Source organism: Haliotis cracherodii, unplaced genomic scaffold (assembly GCF_022045235.1).
Source record: "Haliotis cracherodii isolate W230 unplaced genomic scaffold, xgHalCrac1.p SCAF_8, whole genome shotgun sequence".
Classification (NCBI taxonomy): domain Eukaryota; kingdom Metazoa; phylum Mollusca; class Gastropoda; order Lepetellida; family Haliotidae; genus Haliotis; species Haliotis cracherodii.
This window is the reverse complement of record NW_027266341.1, coordinates 61,479,570-61,501,110: the sequence shown is the minus strand read 5'-3', so window position 1 is coordinate 61,501,110 and position 21,541 is coordinate 61,479,570. Positions and strand designations below refer to the sequence as shown.

At 38.6% G+C, this 21,541-nt stretch overlaps 1 protein-coding gene across 4 annotated transcripts in view; it reads right to left on the bottom strand.

Annotated features, from left to right (window-relative positions):
* Positions 1-1,894: 1,894 nt before the first annotated feature.
* Positions 1,895-21,541, bottom strand: part of LOC139450760 (stromal interaction molecule 1-like) — a 91,610-nt gene continuing 71,963 nt past the window's right edge. For 3 of the 4 annotated variants that reach the window (XM_071232586.1, XM_071232588.1, XM_071232587.1), the window contains 3 exons: positions 19,245-19,425; positions 17,097-17,177; positions 1,895-9,282 (listed from right to left, as the gene is read on the bottom strand). In XM_071232586.1, coding sequence (XP_071088687.1) covers positions 8,877-9,282; positions 17,097-17,177; positions 19,245-19,425 — 668 coding nt within the window. In that variant the 3' untranslated portion in view covers positions 1,895-8,876. The remainder of the gene's footprint in view (positions 9,283-17,096; positions 17,178-19,244; positions 19,426-21,541) is intronic. The other variant, XM_071232589.1, reaches the window with a different exon arrangement.

The following is a 21,541-nucleotide window of genomic DNA, read 5'->3' as shown; positions in this document are numbered from 1 at the left end:
TCAGCATTCCTTCCATTGTTTTACAAATGCTACTGGTTAAAGATTTGAGAGATCTACCACTATATATGCGCTGGAATGCGAATCAAGGGCAGGTAAGTATGTTTCTTATCGACCTTATTGTGTTTTATGTGCCAGCTGCTATTTGGTAGGAATCCTCTAACGACATGGGCACCGAGTGTTCTTGGTCTTACCTCCATTAGCTGCGTCAGGATCTGCTGGTCGGACTTCAAATCCCATTTCTAAGAAGTTGACGAATGAGAAAGAGGACAAATTTTGTTTATGAATAACATCTTTATTATACTGAAATAATTTTACTAATAATACCACCTGGTAACTTAATCCGACTTAATTGACTTCCTCACCGTGTGTTCTCTTTTCATCACGTTGTTACATCATCCTTCTGTTATTAGTGAACCTATTCACGTTGTAACATCATCCTTCTGTTATTAGTGAACCTATTCATGTTGTAACATGCTCCTTCTGTTATAAGTGAACCTCTTCACGTTGTAACATCATTCTTCTGTTATTAGTGAACCTATTCACGTTGTAACATCATCTTTCTGTTATTAGTGAACCTATTCACGTTGTTACATCATCCTTCTGTTATTAGTGAACCTATTCATGTTGTAACATCATCCTTCTGTTATAAGTGAACCTCTTCATGTTGTAACATCATCCTTCTGTTATTAGAGAACCTATTCACGTTGTAACATCATCCTTCTGTTATTAGTGAACGTATTCACGTTGTAACATCACCCTTCTGATATTAGTGAACCTATTCACGTTGTAACATCATCCTTCTGTTATTAGTGAACCTATTCACGTTCTAACATCATCCTTCTGTTATTAGTGAACCTATTCACGTTGGTACATCATCATTCTGTTATTAGTGAACCTATTCACGTTGTAACATCATCCTTCTGATATTAGTGAACCTATTAACGTTGTTACATCATCCTTCTGTTATTAGTGAACCTATTCACGTGGATACATCATCCTTGTTATTAGTGAACCTATTCACGCTGTTACATCATCCTTCTGTTGTTAGTGAACCTATTCATGCTGTTACATCATCCTTCTGTTATTAGTGAACCTTTTCATGTTAATCACTCTCGTGTATGGTAATTGTTATTACTGTTAATCCTTTACCTACCATATATAATTCTGGACCATTTTCATTAGTCAGTCTTGCTTGACAACGGTAGTCGATGGTTTGGTTTGTTGTTTAACGCCGCACTCAGCAATATTACAGCTATATGACGGCGGCCCGTAAATAATCGAGTCTGGACCAGGCAATCCAGTGATTGACATCATGAGCATGGATCTACGCAATTGGGATACAATGACATGGATCAACCAAGTCAGCGAGCCTGACCACCCGATCCCGTTAGTCGCCTCTTACGACAAGCATAGTCGCCTTTTACGGCAAGCATGGGTTGCTGAAGACCTATTCTACCCCGGATCTTCACGAGTTAGTATAATAAAGAAGTTGTTATCCATACAACTTTGTCCACTGTCTGAATACGGTCCTTGGTGTGTCAGGACTCTGAATTCGCGGCTTTCACCAAGGTGGTCAGCGTTTACACTCGTCACTTTGGGCTTTCCTCGATGAAACGCTCACATACAACAGGTACACTCTTCATAGATCAGTGTTACACCCAAGTCACAAAGACATTTAAACCAATTGCAATTGTACACCACGGACCACCATGGGTCAAGATGTCTAGCGTGCAGCAATTCATGGTGCTTAGTTGTTCTCCCAAGTTGTTTCCCCTGCATTATTTAGACCCTTCCTCGCTCACTACGCCAGTGACACTTTTATCCTCAATTGTACACAGTGAACATCTTAGATACACGGATTGAAGCATATCAAGACAAATCCTTATTGCTTAGAAAAAACAATTTATTAACAGATTGCAAGGATATAGCATTCAATATACAAGTTTAAAGTATCGTACACAGGAAGGTCTGAGTTCAACTGTACAAAAATACCGGCTTCATATCGAACCAGCAGTATGAGAAAGAATACAAAAATATGGACACAACTTTGATACTTTTGACTCTTTACATTGCAGCAATAGATCTACTTATATACCCATCAGATAAAACACGATTCTCACCACAATCATGATCTGAAAACGATAGTCATGATTGAAAAGTATTTCACGAGTCACGAGTTTTTTTATCCAATGTCATCATGGGTTTGAAGGTACAAGAATGTTGCTTTCTCAAGAGACCTTGCAAAGAGTCAAAAGAATGATCATTTGATGAAAACATGCTGAAGATAGAGTTTAGGAGTAATGGAAAGGCAAGCGATAGATGTATGTATATCAATACATATAATTTCATATCACCATTAATGAATCACATTTGCATAAAGTAACCATTGCAGTGTGACAGGAAAGTTGTATCACATGATTTATATAAATCCAGTCAGTAATATATTTCAAGCAGTAATCTTGCCTACATTATTTATATACATAAAAACAACAATACATCTCTTGGGTATCACTAATTAAGGTAATGATATGCAAATCACATGCATGAATCACAGGTCAGCATGACCACAGTGAGGTCGAGGTGAGACTACCAGTAATAATGATGTACTTTTATGAAATCATTGCAATTTAAAAACAACACAGTAACTGTGTGAAGAAAGCTTTGAATTAGATGGATTACATCATCTGGACCATCTACTCCTGTCGTTACTGATGTCAACGTTAACAAAGAGGGAATTTGTACTGGTGTGGGCGAGAAACTGATTCCTACTGAAACATTAAAGCATTCTTTAGATATTATATCTATCGAATAAGAACTTGGCACAATTCTACATCGTTTTTCAAATATGTGGGAATGTTTACAACAGTACGCAGGAAGAAAAACAAAACAAAACAATGAGGGATCAGATCGTGCACATCTCAAGGAATTCCAACAGCACAGGATAGGGAGATGGAAGTGATATTATCTATCATCATGAGACGTGGTTCCATTAAGTAGAGAATAGTTTCTAGGTTAGGTCATTTCAATAATTCAACATTAACAAAAGTCCTATTAGGAACTCATGTTGTTTGAATCTTGTGTGAAGCTTCCGTTCAATGGATACTTATCATGAGTATGCTATTTAATGACATGCCTGAATATTTTCTCATTCTTTCATTTGTTCCAAACAAAAATTTCAAGGAACAACTGTTGCATCTTATGTAACATTTCTGTGGATTGTGACATAAAAAAAATGTCGCTTTATTAAATCCCTTAGTTGAAAATACACTTGGAGTGGTGGTTGAATATTGAAATGCACTGCCACGATATATGATATACTCAGTGAAGATCCGGGGTAGAATTGAAATTTTGAAACAGAAAATTCTATGCCATTAGCTGTCTTACTAACAAAACTATGATCATTTTCTGTGTCACTTCCGGTTTTAGGGAAAACACATGCCCAATGAAGTGGAACCTTTTTACCCCAATTCCTATGCCTCTATCTTGTAAGCAAGAATATGTCTGCAGCAACCCATGCTTTCCTTAAGAGATGACTATGCTTGTCGTTAGCGGCGACTAGCAGGATTGGGTGGTCAGGTTCGCTGACTTGGTTGATGCATGTCATCGTATCCTAATTGAGTGGATCAATGCTCATGAAGTGAATTACTGGACTGTCTGGTCCAGACTCGATTATTTACAGACCGCCGTCATATAGCTGGAATATAGCTGAGTGTGGCGTTAAACAACAAACAAACAAACAAACAAACTAACTAAAATCGAACACATCTTACAAAGTTCAAAGAATGGTGGAATGCAGATTTTGACAGAACATATTCATTAGTTCTACTGGAAGCCTACAACATAGAGTTGCTGTCTACTGAATACAGAATATATTTCTCAAGCCACACTGAAATGTAACAAAGATGTGTAATGGCATCTATTTCTTTGGAATGGCCATTAATTGAATCGAAACAGGATGCTTCAAGGTTCCATTTGATGAGAGAAGGCAAACGAATATTGCCTTTAACGTGTGAATTTAGTCAAAACCAAAAATATTCGGATCTTCATGATTCCGGAATGTGTCTGAAGGAATGAGGGTTGGGGCCAACAAGAACTGTACTAACAATTAACAGAAAGAACCAGAACTGGATTCTCATAAAACTTTGGAAAATGAAGAACAATCTCATATCCAAAACCCTATTGCACAGACAAGATCAATACATAATTAAAAGCAAACAGACAGAAAGCTGTAATGATATATCTTACACAAACAGACGAGACTAGAATCCAGACAGGACAAATTTGTATGGCTGCAATCCCACTTTGACACAAAGATATTGTGTTTGAAAACTGACATTCATTAGCAACAGGTCATCACCTTGTTCCATGGATGCACAGCGGTGCAATATCTGGACTTTGATCTTAACTAACCTTGGTCTGTATTGACTCTGACGAGGGAACATGGAAGATCACCCTTACAGTTTCTTCAAAAAGCAACCACAAACGGCAACACTGCAAGTGCCAGGGCTAAACACCCCATTGGTCTCATGTCCTTGAAAACCATCCTCAGAGACAGTGAGGCAGGTAGACATTAACTTTGTGAATTATTCTCAGACACCAGATACGTTCACACCATATTTAACCAACACATATATCTAGCAAACAGCCTTACCCATGAGGCTGTCCATGTTAAAATGACAAAAAACAACAATTATGTCGATAAATTGATAAAAGGAATGCCAAGAACAATCAACAGCATAATTAAGAGGAATCCGTTATGGCCAGAATCAACATACATGACTGACACTGATGTGGGCCGTTACACAGAATTGTACTGTTTGATATGGGGCTGTAGATACATTCATGCATACAATATCACCAACTGTATCCCCAGTCATACAACATATATACACTTACAAAGTACCTTACAAAGAAAGTCATTATATGTAAACCTAGCACATATAAATGCACATTTGACAAAAATAAACATGACAATACACCCACTCTATATTTGCCCTATCGCGTTCATATTGAAAGCTGTCAAGATTTCTTGGAAACCTCTCCTGGACGATCTTGGTAACTATTTGCATCCATGTGACACAATTACTGAGGAGGAACCAGACAGTAGTGCCTACCTCCACAAGCACATGACAGACGCCTGACCCCACTCATTGGTAAGTTGTCTGATTGTAGTAAGAGCAATCATGTTTGAAGCATGGGTATGTACACTGCCGTATGTACAACAGTTGAATACAATGTACACCCAACAACAACACTCTGCAAACTGATAGGATACAACCAGGCATGTATAATCAATATAGAAACTCACCCGAGTGTCTTTGGACTATTGATAAATGTGGAAAACTCCTTGGCAAGCCTCAAGAGTTTTATCCATTTTTATTTATATATTTGATATCAAAAGACACAAGGGGGAGATTTTATTTATCATCCAACATCATCCTTCAAACTTTTTCAGTTTGTAGACAGTAATAAGCAGTGTAACCAATGATGTCACAATGGTCTGCAAAGCATTGTGATGCAAGTTCATAGCCGCGACATCTACAATGTATCCTGTTCTCACAGCAACTGGAGTCCTACATTTGTAAATGCCAGTTACAGACACCACACTTCACCACAAATAGCATTTTATGATGAAGGATTGGTTCTGAAAGGTTGAAAGTAGTTGCCATGGGAGTCGAGAGGTTGTTGCTATGGGAGAGGTTGTTGCTATGGGCGAGGTTGTTGCTGGGGAGATGGTTGTTGCTATGGGGTATAAGAAAATGAATGCCAATCAAGCAGTTAAACAGTTAACTATGGGGAGGTGGAGGTTGTTGGGCAGGTGAAGGTGAAAATGCAGACAAATATTTCTTGTAACATATCATCATAAAGGCAAATTTCAACGAGCATCATTAACTTAATCCATTTCTAGGGTACCAACGTTTGACAACTATCAAGCAGACAAACATTTGGCATCATTCTTCTCAATTATATCAATTCTGACACACATATTCACCATCATTAGCACGGTACTCTTCTTGTTACACCACGCCTATCACAAAACTGGAAGCACATACACCATTGTCGGTACTGTGTTTGTGGTCCTCATACCACTGCCAGGTAGCACATGTTTATTGAAGCATCGGATTACTTTGGGGTGTGGAGGATGAGCATTTTGCATTTATTTGGTGGCCAGGCAGCATTTCACATTCATCGGTTGGCTCTCATGGTATCATTGCATTGAATGTTTCTCCTTATGATACACATACTAACATTTACTTCCTTATATATCTTGCACTGTTATCTCTCATTTAAAACAGATATTTTGGCATTACATTATTCATTTAAAATTATGTATCTACAAATAGCATTATCCTTACAGTGAACAAATAGCATTATCCTTACAGTGAACAAAAACCATTGTCCTTACAGTGAACAAATTGCATTATCCTTACAGTGAACAAATCCTTACAGTGAACAAATAGCATTTTCCTTACAGTAAACAAATAGCATTGTCCTTACAGTGAACAAAAACCATTGTCCTTACAGTGAACAAATAGCATTATCCTTAGAGTGAACAAATAGCATTATCCTTACAGTGAACAAATAGCATTGTCCTTACAGTGAACAAATAGCATTATCCTTTCAGTGAACAAATAGCATTGTCCTTACAGTGAACAAATAGCATTATCCCTACAGTGAACAAATAGCATTATCCTTACAGTGAACAAATAGCATTGTCCTTACAGTGAACAAATAGCATTATCCTTACAGTGAACAAATAGCATTGTCCTTACAGTGATATAACAAAACATCAGCTACCGAGCACCTGATTTTAACTCCCTAAGACCGGTGATAAACACATGGATCGGGTACTTCAGATGTAGGGAGTTGATGCTGAATGAGTTAGTTGTCACACAGCTGTCACGTCATCATCTTCCCAAGGCAAGGGAGTTAACTGACTATAAAAGTCCAGTTTCCACCCTTGCCGAACTAGGCTGGAATTCCTGGGCTCGACTGTAGCGCCACCAGTGGTTATTACGAGTTATGTTCCTTCTAAGCCTCTCCTACAGACCAATCAGATTCCACCTCTCGTATCACTTGCATTTGTCAAAACGATCTGATTGATAATCAAGATCTCTATTGTGATAAAACGGGTCTTACATAGCGAAGTGCATCAAATCATGTGAGCACCTTGATTAAAAACATGAAAAGACTTGGAAAATATCTGTTGACAACGAGTTGGCGGTGCACATGCTTTGCAAATTCTGCAATCGACAGAAGTCTGCACGACATTTTACAAACCGGATTTCAATTTTGGTGCGCGATTTTGATTGGACTATGCATAGACTCGTTAGCCCAGCCAAAATGTAACTCCATAATACCAGCCTAGTTTGGCAAGGGTGGAAACTGGACTTTTAAAGTCAGTTAACTCACTTGCCTCGGGAAGATGTCACGTCATATTTATCACATTAACTGATGTCCAGGAAACTTTCAGCCACCTCTAGAAACACACTAGAAACACACTAGAAACACACTAGAAACACACTAGAAACCTTTTAAACATGAATATACCAGTGGCGACTTGAAATCAAATGTAAACACATTTCAACTATTTTTGGACAAAATTATATCACACTTTGTGTTTTATTCCATATTAAAGCTACATTACTCTACATTACTCCTCATTCCCCTGCATTACTGTCTTCGTCTGCTGTGCACTAAACGACTACTGTTAGTGACATTCATGGTTGAAAGACAAGGCAAAGCTGATATCACACAATATGGGACTTTGATCAATAGAATATATCACAAAACACTCAGGCTGAAATAGGTCAGGCAACCTTTCTGATTCCTACTCCCAGTTATTCAACAGCACACATGGAGTTGTAACCAACCAATGCCCTTTATCTTACAACTTGTATGAGCTACATGGAGATGTCCAGTACACTGATTAGAACTGCAGCATCTGCCGCATGCTTAATTTGCCTCATATATTTCAAATATCTCTTTCAATTCAAAGGATTTATGCTTCATCCAAAACATTCCTTAATAAATCTGGGAAGTGAAAATGGCAACATTCAAGTTTTGTAAAAAATGTTTAAAAATTACAAAATATGTAACAAAACTTTCCTATCTTTTTCAAAGCCATTTTTCGTTACAGCATTCACAAGAAATTCCAGGAGTCATGATTCCTTGATGGAATGTTTACCTTACATCGAGAAGTCCACAGCTTAAGGTCGTACACCTATAGTTCTGCCAGAATATGTGTGCACATACACTCATTGTCATATTACAATAGCTTCACAAGAATGCACAATACCTCCAAACATTTTCTTATCCCAACCCACTTCCGTGTGCAAAGTGCTCCGTTTCACAAACACCTTGTGTCATTATGTAACTTCTATGTACAAGTCTGGGAGTGTCGGGTCTGGAACTTGTCACTTCTGTCTTAAGAAGACTGTTCCATTGCATGTAGAGCTATGAATATGATTACCCCCGTTGACAAATAGACTTTTCCATTGCAGGTAGAGAGCAAAATATCATTCGCCCTATTGACAAATACAATTAAGAGTGATCATCAACACATGTGATCGACTGCTGCCGATCAAATCAGTTCAGCAGAAGATACAAGAAATCAAGGTCAAACCACGATCGTACCATTGGTCCAGCTCAACATAACCAGCCTCCAAGGACACAATCAAAAAACAAGAAATGCATACCACTGAAAATATGGCTCTAAACAAATGCAGTACAGCATGGATTTTGCTTTTGCAATACGTTTCATTCAATGTAAGTCATAAGAAACAACATCAAACAAAAGAAATCGGATACATTGAGAATGAAAGTAAGCTAGCCAGGAAGAAAGTACCGAGGACAATAAATAAAGAGAACATCCGCTAAGATGCTTTCGTTTTATTTCCGCCTTTCCGCAACATCTTGAAGAAGGATGTCTTTTTCCTCTTCTTTTTATCACTGTCCCCACTAACAATGTCCTTGTCTTCTGACGACTCGCGGGAGGAGTCATCGCCATTCACGGCCATCTTCTTTAATGCAGATGTGGACAAACTCTGAGTCATGCCACTGATGTTGGAGTCGGAGTCGGAGAGAGAATTGTGATATGACTGCGAGTGGGGGATTTTCGATGTGTAGGCCCGGTCTTCAAATGATCGAGTTAGTGAGTTGATTTGCTCCGACACAGACCCCGTGGGAGACTCAGATATGGGGCTATTTGCTAGGAGATGTCCGTTGAGGCCTCCATGATGCAGAAGATGATGGTGAGGATGGTGGTGGTGGTGCTGGGAGCTGGAAAACAAAACAAACTCAAACTATTACTTTTGGTTTCAATACCAGCCAAAACATCAAACCTCACAACCAGTCTTTTCAAACTGGTACTGTAAACTATGGTTATAATGAACTCAAGGGAACCACTAATTTTAGTTCGTTATAACCGTAGTTTGTTATGAGCATGTACACAGCAAATGTTTGGGACGAAAAACAGTTCACTATATCCGTCAGTTCGTTATAAGCATGTTTGTTTTAAACATAGTTTACTGTACATTGAAATACTTACTCTTCAGGCAACATTTAAGCTGAAATTGTTTTGAAAGTCTGTTAATTGGCATTGACATACTATATTATTGCACATGAGAGACCACAAATATATGGAGTACACTGTCTGGGTGATGAATAAAGCAAAAATACACTGCTGCTGTGCTTACAGAGTTGAGTGGTGGTTGTTAGGGTCAGTGCAAGATGTACAATATAGACATGGTCATATTAAACAGTGCCACTGCAATCCATGACAAGAAGGTGACTTTCAACTATGTCAGAACACAAGAGTACCAAACACACACAGTCTAAGGGCAAGCTCTCTCAACGGAAATGTCCTGGTGTTTGTTTTTACATTTATGTGCTTGTTTGTTGATTAATGCTGCACTCAGCAATTCTTTAGCTGTATGATGTCTGCCTGTAAATAATCCAGTCTGGACCAGACAAACCAGTGATTGATATTATGAGCAACAATCCACAGGGTTTTAACAAGTAGTGATGACAATATAAAACATACTTCTCAACCCTCATTCTTAATATAAAATTACACAAACATTCAGTGTTCAAAATGTCAAAGACATCAGTGTCAACTAAATGGGAAATGTAGCAGAAATGTTTACAAATTATACAGTTAGAACAACTGGATGCTACATCACCATGCAACCATGCTGTATCAAATATTCACATTGGTCATTGCAAAATTGAAGATAAACTTAATAGTGTGTTGATGCATTTCTTCTCATTGCAACACTCAACACAAACACCTACCATGTCTCCATGTCGCTAAACAGATGACAGCATTAATACCTTCGTCAGACATACTACCATGAGGTGGTGAGATCCTGACAATCACCTGTGATGGTGAGCGGGTGAGCGGGTGAGCGGGTGAGCGGGCAGTTGAGTCTGTACATTCCCTGCAGCCCTGCATCAAGCATGCTGGTGGTGATAGTGGCAGCAAGCGATGCAATGGCACACAATCAAGGGAGGTCACTCTATTGTAATTAGTTATTGACTTCAAGACAATGAGGAAGCCGACAGTCTGGCACTCTGACCTGTGACTGCCTACATGTCAGACAAGGGATGATGATGAAACTGGCAACTTACATGCGCAGGTCTAAAGTTAGGAATGGCCCCTCGCCTCATGCCCTGCCCCCTACACCATGCAAGGAAGAGACACAAGAACAGAGAAAGAAGGTTATTCACCAAGCAGAATTCAACCACATTCAACACAATACTTCAGATAGACTACATTAGTTCTCTGGCAAAGACTTTGTAAAAGAGCATAGTAAAAAAACCTCTTAGCAAAATAATTTATTTATTATCATCTAACATGGAATGAAAATATGAAACTTTAGTTTGTAAAGAGCCTGTGCCTGAGAACTGAGCATGTTATCAATGAAGCTTTTGGTGGGGTGTGACGAAACAAGGGCGTGATGTTGGGGGTAAGTTACAAGTCGACATTTCAGGAGTAGTGCAAAATCGGGGATTAAGAGAGGCCAAGGAGTTTTAACACCCAGGTACTATGGTAAGAAACAACATGTCGACAGTGCTTCTTGTGTTAGTGATTCGTACAACACTGATCCCTTGTGTCAGCACACCTGCACCTGTCACAGGGAAGGGCTGGAAGTCTGCATATGTCTATTGTTCTATCTACTCTGGAGATGTCTCCCTACAAAACAGATGCAATCTAAAAGTACTGTTTTTTTTACGAATGTTCACTTCTGTTGCTAATATATTAGTGAATGAATTCACAAAAACATGTCTTGTTTTAAACTAAATCACATTACAATTATTAGAAAGAAAAGGTTCATTCTTTGTTCTTTGATGATATATTTGACATCATAACATTTAATATGATTACTATACATAAATTTATGATGCAATATAGTAATTGAAATACTAAGTGTATCTCCAAATCGAGTGAACACTTTATGCTGACAGTCTAACTCAGAGACACTTTGGTTTCAGTCACTAAAACATATAATAAATATTTGTCTTTTTCTTGTTTATATGTTTCTATCATCTAGTGATCTACAAAGTAGATTTTCACGCTACATAATCAGCTATCGACACCTACTAGAGACACATAATAAGAAGGGACTGGTATCCCCTATGTATAATAAAGTATCTGTTTAGGTGTCTTTAGTGCTAACACATCTAATTCTAATGTACTAATGTCTATACAATGACTCAATATCTACCATTTCGAACAAAGACACACTCAGTGTTCTAAATGATTGCTCATACTTCAGTGCAAAGTGAAAGTTTACAGCCCAACAGAACACATGCAACAGCTATTTTCCAGTCAACACAACGTCCACGTTCCTCATGCAACTGTGTCTTAACTTCCCAGGATTTATGACCTTGAGGCAGCGCACAGAACATCGCGACTCTCCATAGTGTGTGACAACAGGGTGCCTACTCCCTCGTGTATTCCCTGAGTGTACTTATATAGAAGTATCTACTCCCTCTTGTATTCCCTGATTGTACTTATACAGAAGTGTCTACTCCCTCTTGTATTCCCTGTGTGTACTTATTCAGAAGTATCTACTCCCTCTTGTATTCCCTGATTGTACTTATACAGAAGTATCCACTCCCTCTTGTATTCCCTGATTGTACTTATACAGAAGTGTCTACTCCCTCTTGTATTCCCTGACTGTACTTATACAGAAGTATCCACTCCCTCTTGTATTCCCTGACTGTACTTATACAGAAGTATCCACTCCCTCTTGTATTCCCTGACTGTACTTGTACAGAAGTATCTACTCCCTCTTGTATTCCCTGACTGTACTTATACAGAAGTATCCACTCCCTCTTGTATTCCCTGACTGTACTTATACAGAAGTATCTACTCCCTCTTGTATTCGATGATTGTACTTATAGAGAAGTGTCTACTCCCTCTTGTATTCCCTGACTGTACTTATACAGAAGTGTCTACTCCCTCTTGTATTCCCTGACTGTACTTATACAGAAGTATCCACTCCCTCTTGTATTCCATGACTGTACTTATACAGAAGTATCTACTCCCTCTTGTATTCCCTGACTGTACTTATACAGAAGTGTCTACTCCCTCTTGTATTCCCTGACTGTACTTATACAGAAGTATCCACTCCCTCTTGTATTCCCTGACTGTACTTATAGAGAAGTATCTACTCCCTCTTGTATTCGATGATTGTACTTATAGAGAAGTGTCTACTCCCTCTTGTATTCCCTGACTGTACTTATACAGAAGTGTCTACTCCCTCTTGTATTCCCTGACTGTACTTATACAGAAGTGTCTACTCCCTCTTGAATTCCCTGACTGTACTTATACAGAAGTGTCTACTCCCTCTTGTATTCCCTGACTGTACTTATACAGAAGTATCCACTCCCTCTTGTATTCCCTGATTGTACTTATACAGAAGTATCCACTCCCTCTTGTATTCCCTGACTGTACTTATACAGAAGTGTCTACTCCCTCTTGTATTCCCTGATTGTACTTATACAGAAGTGTCTACTCCCTCTTGTATTCCCTGATTGTACTTATACAGAAGTATCTACTCCCTCTTGTATTCCCTGACTGTACTTATACAGAAGTGTCTACTCCCTCTTGTATTCCCTGATTGTACTTATACAGAAGTGTCTACTCCCTCTTGTATTCCATGACTGTACTTATACAGAAGTATCTACTCCCTCTTGTATTCCCTGATTGTACTTATAGAGAAGTGTCTACTCCCTCTTGTATTCCCTGTGTGTACTTATACAGAAGTGTCTACTCCCTCTTGTATTCCCTGACTGTACTTATACAGAAGTGTCTACTCCCTCTTGTATTCCATGACTGTACTTATACAGAAGTATCCACTCCCTCTTGTATTCCCTGATTGTACTTATACAGAAGTGTCTACTCCCTCTTGTATTCCCTGACTGTACTTATACAGAAGTGTCTACTCCCTCTTGTATTCCATGACTGTACTTATACAGAAGTATCCACTCCCTCTTGTATTCCCTGATTGTACTTATACAGAAGTGTCTACTCCCTCTTGTATTCCCTGACTGTACTTATACAGAAGTGTCTACTCCCTCTTGTATTCCATGACTGTACTTATACAGAAGTATCCACTCCCTCTTGTATTCCCTGACTGTACTTATACAGAAGTATCTACTACCTCTTATATTCCCTGTGTGTACTTATACAGAAGTATCTACTACCTCTTGTATTCCCTGATTGTACTTATAGAGAAGTATCTACTCCCTCTTGTATTCCCTGACTGTACTTATAGAGAAGTGTCTACTCCCTCTTGTATTCCCTGACTGTACTTATACAGAAGTGTCTATTCCCTCTTGTATTCCCTGATTGTACTTGTACAGAAGTATCCACTCCCTCTTGTATTCCCTGACTGTACTTATACAGAAGTATCCACTCCCTCTTGTATTCCCTGACTGTACTTATACAGAAGTATCCACTCCCTCTTGTATTCCCTGACTGTACTTGTACAGAAGTATCTACTCCCTCTTGTATTCCCTGATTGTACTTATACAGAAGTATCCACTCCCTCTTGTATTCCCTGACTGTACTTATACAGAAGTATCTACTCCCTCTTGTATTCGATGATTGTACTTATAGAGAAGTGTCTACTCCCTCTTGTATTCCCTGACTGTACTTATACAGAAGTGTCTACTCCCTCTTGTATTCCATGACTGTACTTATACAGAAGTATCCACTCCCTCTTGTATTCCATGACTGTACTTATACAGAAGTATCTACTCCCTCTTGTATTCCCTGACTGTACTTATACAGAAGTGTCTACTCCCTCTTGTATTCCCTGACTGTACTTATATAGAAGTATCCACTCCCTCTTGTATTCCCTGACTGTACTTATACAGAAGTATCTACTCCCTCTTGTATTCGATGATTGTACTTATAGAGAAGTGTCTACTCCCTCTTGTATTCCCTGACTGTACTTATACAGAAGTGTCTACTCCCTCTTGTATTCCCTGACTGTACTTATACAGAAGTGTCTACTCCCTCTTGTATTCCCTGACTGTACTTATACAGAAGTGTCTACTCCCTCTTGTATTCCCTGACTGTACTTATACAGAAGTATCCACTCCCTCTTGTATTCCCTGATTGTACTTATACAGAAGTATCCACTCCCTCTTGTATTCCCTGACTGTACTTATACAGAAGTATCTACTCCCTCTTGTATTCCCTGACTGTACTTATACAGAAGTGTCTACTCCCTCTTGTATTCCCTGATTGTACTTATACAGAAGTATCTACTCCCTCTTGTATTCCCTGACTGTACTTATACAGAAGTGTCTACTCCCTCTTGTATTCCCTGATTGTACTTATACAGAAGTGTGTACTCCCTCTTGTATTCCCTGACTGTACTTATACAGAAGTATCTACTCCCTCTTGTATTCCCTGATTGTACTTATAGAGAAGTGTCTACTCCCTCTTGTATTCCCTGTGTGTACTTATACAGAAGTGTCTACTCCCTCTTGTATTCCCTGACTGTACTTATACAGAAGTGTCTACTCCCTCTTGTATTCCATGACTGTACTTATACAGAAGTATCCACTCCCTCTTGTATTCCCTGATTGTACTTATACAGAAGTGTCTACTCCCTCTTGTATTCCCTGACTGTACTTATACAGAAGTGTCTACTCCCTCTTGTATTCCATGACTGTACTTATACAGAAGTATCCACTCCCTCTTGTATTCCCTGATTGTACTTATACAGAAGTGTCTACTCCCTCTTGTATTCCCTGACTGTACTTATACAGAAGTGTCTACTCCCTCTTGTATTCCATGACTGTACTTATACAGAAGTATCCACTCCCTCTTGTATTCCCTGATTGTACTTATACAGAAGTGTCTACTCCCTCTTGTATTCCCTGACTGTACTTATACAGAAGTGTCTACTCCCTCTTGTATTCCCTGACTGTACTTATACAGAAGTGTCTACTCCCTCTTGTATTCCCTGATTGTACTTATACAGAAGTGTCTACTCCCTCTTGTATTCCCTGACTGTACTTATACAGAAGTATCTACTCCCTCTTGTATTCCCTGACTGTACTTATACAGAAGTATCTACTCCCTCTTGTATTCCCTGATTGTACTTATACAGAAGTGTCTACTCCCTCTCGTATTCCATGACTGTACTTATACAGAAGTGTCTACTCCCTCTTGTATTCCCTGATTGTACTTATACAGAAGTGTGTACTCCCTCTTGTATTCCCTGATTGTACTTATACAGAAGTATCCACTCCCTCTTGTATTCCCTGTGTGTACTTATACAGAAGTGTCTACTCCCTCTTGTATTCCCTGTGTGTACTTATACAGAAGTGTCTACTCCCTCTTGTATTCCCTGATTGTACTTATACAGAAGTATCTACTCCCTCTTGTATTCCCTGATTGTACTTATACAGAAGTGTCTACTCCCTCTTGTATTCCCTGTGTGTACTTATACAGAAGTGTCTACTCCCTCTTGTATTCCCTGATTGTACTTATACAGAAGTATCTACTCCCTCTTGTATTCCCTGATTGTACTTATACAGAAGTGTCTACTCCCTCTCGTATTCCATGACTGTACTTATACAGAAGTGTCTACTCCCTCTTGTATTCCCTGATTGTACTTATACAGAAGTGTGTACTCCCTCTTGTATTCCCTGATTGTACTTATACAGAAGTATCCACTCCCTCTTGTATTCCCTGTGTGTACTTATACAGAAGTGTCTACTCCCTCTTGTATTCCCTGTGTGTACTTATACAGAAGTGTCTACTCCCTCTTGTATTCCCTGATTGTACTTATACAGAAGTATCTACTCCCTCTTGTATTCCCTGATTGTACTTATAGAGAAGTGTCTACTCCCTCTTGTATTCCCTGTGTGTACTTATACAGAAGTGTCTACTCCCTCTTGTATTCCCTGATTGTACTTATACAGAAGTATCTACTCCCTCTTGTATTCCCTGATTGTACTTATACAGAAGTGTCTACTCCCTCTTGTATTCCCTGATTGTACTTATACAGAAGTATCCACTCCCTCTTGTATTCCCTGATTGTACTTATACAGAAGTATCTTCTCCCTCTTGTATTCCCTGATTGTACTTACAGAGCCGTGTCTACTCCCTTTTATATTCCCTGACTGTAATAACAGAAAAGTGCTTACTGCCTTCAATATTCCCTGATTGTACTAACTGAGAAGAACCTACAGTCTCTGATACAGAAGTCCAATTCCATGATGATACTTATATATCGATAAAATGCTTGCAAGACCCAAATCATAAAGCTATGTGGCTGTTTTCAGCCATGTTTAACTTGTTGCAGTGTTACTTCATGTTACAAGTCTGTAGGCGAAAAGCTGACGTAACACACACATCAATGCCAGATACTGTTTACCACACCACTCCCTCACCCAGCAGTTGTGTGTTATTCACAGGCACCTACTGAGCAATCCTCACTACTGTGGTAAAAACACATATGCAGAATGACAAGTAGATCAGAGGTCAAAGAAAGAATCGGTTCAAATCTATGCAAAGAACACACTCATTGTCATTCCAGTTAATAATGAATGAATTAATTTACTTTTTTCTCGCGGCGAGAAGTCGTAAAGAAAGTTGCCATCTCGACCTCGCGGCTGACATTGTTTCTCCATTTGCGTAGTCGCTGTGAAAAAATGTCCTTGCAGCAATGAAATACAATGTTTATGTTTTAAACACATGTATACTTGTTACCATGGTTACATTGGAGAGTATGTTGTATAATATATCACAGACAGAGCAACAAGGGTTAGTTTCTGGAATCATGCGTCTGCATACACCTTTGAAAGAAGCATTTACTGATGTTCCATTGACACCTGGACACCCAAATGAACACTGAATGTTCTAATATAGGCGCCCCATCCAAATGCATACAGAAGCATGATATCGGTTAATGTGCTGATAATAATTCAGAGTGCATCATTCTGGTTAGTATTAGGACAGATCTACAGAAAGGATAGTCTCTCCTCTGTCACAACATGTTCAGCAGCCAGACAGTAGGCGGACAAGTTGTTATTGTCAGTGAGGGAGGACATATCGGTCTCAAGCCTGGCCCGGGTTCAGCATGCATGCCAAATTTAATGAGGTCATTCCATTCCTGATTTCAGAGGACATACCTTTGTAATCAGTCCCTGCAACAACATGGAGTTACCATGGAAACATGTGAAGGGTGAGTCAAATCCTACTTTAGTGAACTCCCTTTACTGAACTAATTACTTTAGAACTTGCCACAGATCATTTTCTTTTTATTGTAAGATTTTGTCTTAAATACAAATGTAAAATACAATAATTAATTTATGTTTGTGCGTAAGCTGTTATATTTTGAGTTCATGTTAATGTGTTACAAAAGGGCATTTGTTCAAGGTACAATATTACACAGAGCCAAAACAGCTATAAATGTAAAATACAATAATTAATTTATGTTTGTGCTTAAGCTGTTATATTTTGAGTTTATGTTAATTTGTTCAAGGTACAATATTACACAGAGCCAAAACAGCTATAATGAATAAATTAAAAAAAAATAATCAAATATTCAAATCATCCATCATTTGTAAGCATTGAAAAAAAAGAAGTATAAAATTAAAAAGTAAAAATAGCAAAAAATAATAAAAATACATTAAATAGTCAAAAACTGGATAATATGCATAAAACGACTTATATTACGGGGAAGTTATGTCAATATAAAATGTTTTGTCAAACTTGGAAAATGACAGGTGAATTTGAGATGAAGCTGATCCTCAAGCCCTGCTTGAAGGTAGATCTACTATAACGAGAGTAACATGCCACTTGCTGGGTTGTCCATGATTTGCATAGTGTATACCATCCTTACTAACAGTAGAACCATGAGATTTAGCATCAGACCGTAACACACTGGTAAATGATTTGTTTGTTGTTTAACGCTGCACTCAGCAATAGTCCAGTCATATGTCTTGTTTGTTTGTTGTTTAATGCCCAACTCAGCAATATTCCAGCTATATGACAGCTGTCTGTAAATAATCGAGTCTGGACCAGTCAATCCAGTGATTAACATCATGAGCATCGATCAAATGGGATACAATGACATGCATCAACCAAGACACCGAGTCTGACTCCCAATCCCATTAGTCGCCCTTTACAACAAGTACTGCTTACAGAACACTTAAGCCATTATAAAACGTTGAGGTGTATGATGCACACCTGGAATATTTTCTCAGTTCTATTTTTCTTCAAAGGCACAAAAATAAGTACAGATATTCATGGTTCTCGATCAATACTTTTTTTCAGTTACGCTTCCGAATCAAACTCATATTTTTGCCTGCGGATAAGTCATTTATTTAAAGAACATACCAAAACTATAATCAATAAAGTCCCTGATTCAAAAGGCCATCAGTTCACACATTTCAGGGATCAGTGTGCCAAAAAGTATGGATAATCAGCTGAAATGCTTCCTCGCTTTATAGTGGGAATTACATCACATAGAGACTCCTTCGTGAATTGGAACATTACAGAAAGTAATTTTTATCCAAACTCAAATCAAAAACAGAAATCAAAGCCATATTGATCAGACGAACCAAATACTATCTGTGGCTTATATAGTACTAAAATATATAAATATCTAGACACACCCAGCAAGTGGCACATCACTGTTCTATGGAAACTAGTCATGCAAAGCTACAGGGAAGGGGGATAACTCTGGTTACAGGGAATAACTTACTTCTCTCCGAGGTGGAAAGACACTGGGCCGACGGACCCATGGTCTGATGGACTTGGACTGTCCGACTGTCTCGAGCTACCGTTGCCAAGTCCGACCCGGCTCAAGGAACCAGTGCTGCCCGAACTGGCAGCAGACCGCAGGCGAGGGAGACTCCCCTTGTTTTGGGAGGAAGGGTTATACGCTGCAAACAGAAGGAGCCCAGTGATCATAATGTAATGGTTGACCCTCGTGGGAATATCCTGGACAGAGCAGCCACATCACCTACAACTAGGTTCATGGATGGTGGACAACTACTGTATATTTGATTGTGTTAATGTTTGTTTATTTGTTGTTTTACGCTGCACTCAGCAATATTCAAGCTATGTGATGGCAGTCTGTAAATAATCGAGTCTGGACCAGTCAATCCAGTGATTAATATCATGAGCATCGATCCACAAAATTTGAATACGATGACATGCATCAACCAACTCAGCAAGCCTGAACACCAGATCCCATTAGTCGCCTCTTACGACAAACACATTGAGTGACTCTTGTTCACGCTTCTGAATTGCATAATTTTAAATGACTGAGTTGATGTTTACATTTTTAGATGTGGAGGATTGACAAATATTTGATAACCATCGCTCAGAAAATGGTTTTCTTCAAGCAGTCTTAATCTCTGGAAACATGGAAATCTGCCACAGATTCCACAGACACACGTGTGTGCTTGGGGACAGTAAAGGCCTAGGTTGTGTTTGCTTTATATAACCCGTGTTACAGCAATAGGCTTAAAAATATAAAAGAACTGGTTCTCAGGCAAAGGCTTTTGAAAATATAGTGCGGGCAGACGGGCACTGTTTTTCGTGTGTGTGTTTTGTGTACCATCAACCTGGGAATAGGCCTCCCTACATAAATGTACTCATGTTTTCCTTCATGAGTGAAATACTGTAATACAGTATTTGACAACCGTCGGACTTTGAATATTTAAGAATTTAATAAAAAATAGAAGTGGAGTAAAAATAAAAGTACAGCAAACTTTATGATGATGTGGGCGGGGCGGGGCCTGAGAACCAGACTATTATATTTTTTAATCATTATGTTTTTAGAGAGATTGTTCATCAACTCCCAACGTCTTCAGCAGATGCAGATCCCTGTGAGAGCATCACAGTTTACAAACACAAAGCATCAAATAATTGTAAAGTGAAAATCTAATCAAAAACAAACTGCAAGAAAACATACATACATATGTAGCAGTATATAGGCAACAATACACACAAAACATAGAACTACAGCATCATGGCAGTATATATATGTATATGTATATATGTATATCTATATGTATATCTATATCCTCACAACGGTATATATTAATAATAACATACCGGTATGTTCATAACAGACTCAACATTGGTGAAGCATCATGTCACGGGTTAGTATGGGTTGTTAGTAAAACAAGATAAGTCCATCTCCATCCATCTACATTCTATGTCTCTACGCTCAGTCACCTCTTGACTCAACATTCTGACATAACGGTGAAACATAGTCAACTTTCAAATTCTAATATCATTTTCATTTGAAAATATGCATGTATATTATTGATCTATATTATGGTCCAAAACTGTCTTCCACAGGAGATGAAATTGCATCACAATGCTTTGAAGACTATTGTGACGTCATCGGTTACCATGATGCCACAATCAAATGACATCACAAATCTCTCTGTCACTGAAATTTGTCAGCTCTACTTTTTACATTCAAGACACAAGTTTTTTATTGTTTTCAAACTTGAAAGTTGGATGAATGATTTTGGATAACAAAAATAATCTCAACCTTGTGTCTTTTGAAATCTTTAATACCAAATTGGGTTAATATATTTAATATCAAAAGAGAGTTGGGTGAGATTCTCTATGTATATCAGAGAATGGTTGGACAAATATACACTGTAATAGTTATATATTTCAATGGTGAGCGTCTGAGTGGGTGAGTTTGGTATAGTGCCACATTCAACAGTATTTCAGTGATATGATGTTGTGTCAGCTCGATGTGGAAGACAGCCCAAGACTGTGACACTAGGAAGGTTGAGGCTAGCACACACCAGTTACCGGGAATACAAAACACCTCGAAATCTAAGAAACAACACAAGAAACCATATATCACCACTGACTAATTCACAACACTGTTCCACATCAGTACAGCTGTTCCAAAGTGAATAAGAACTTCACACAGCCATGGCAGCCTTATTATAACATGGCAGACCAGCATCTTTACAAATGGAAGTTTCTCGAAGTCTCTCTCGAGTGAAATCTTCATAACCTCAA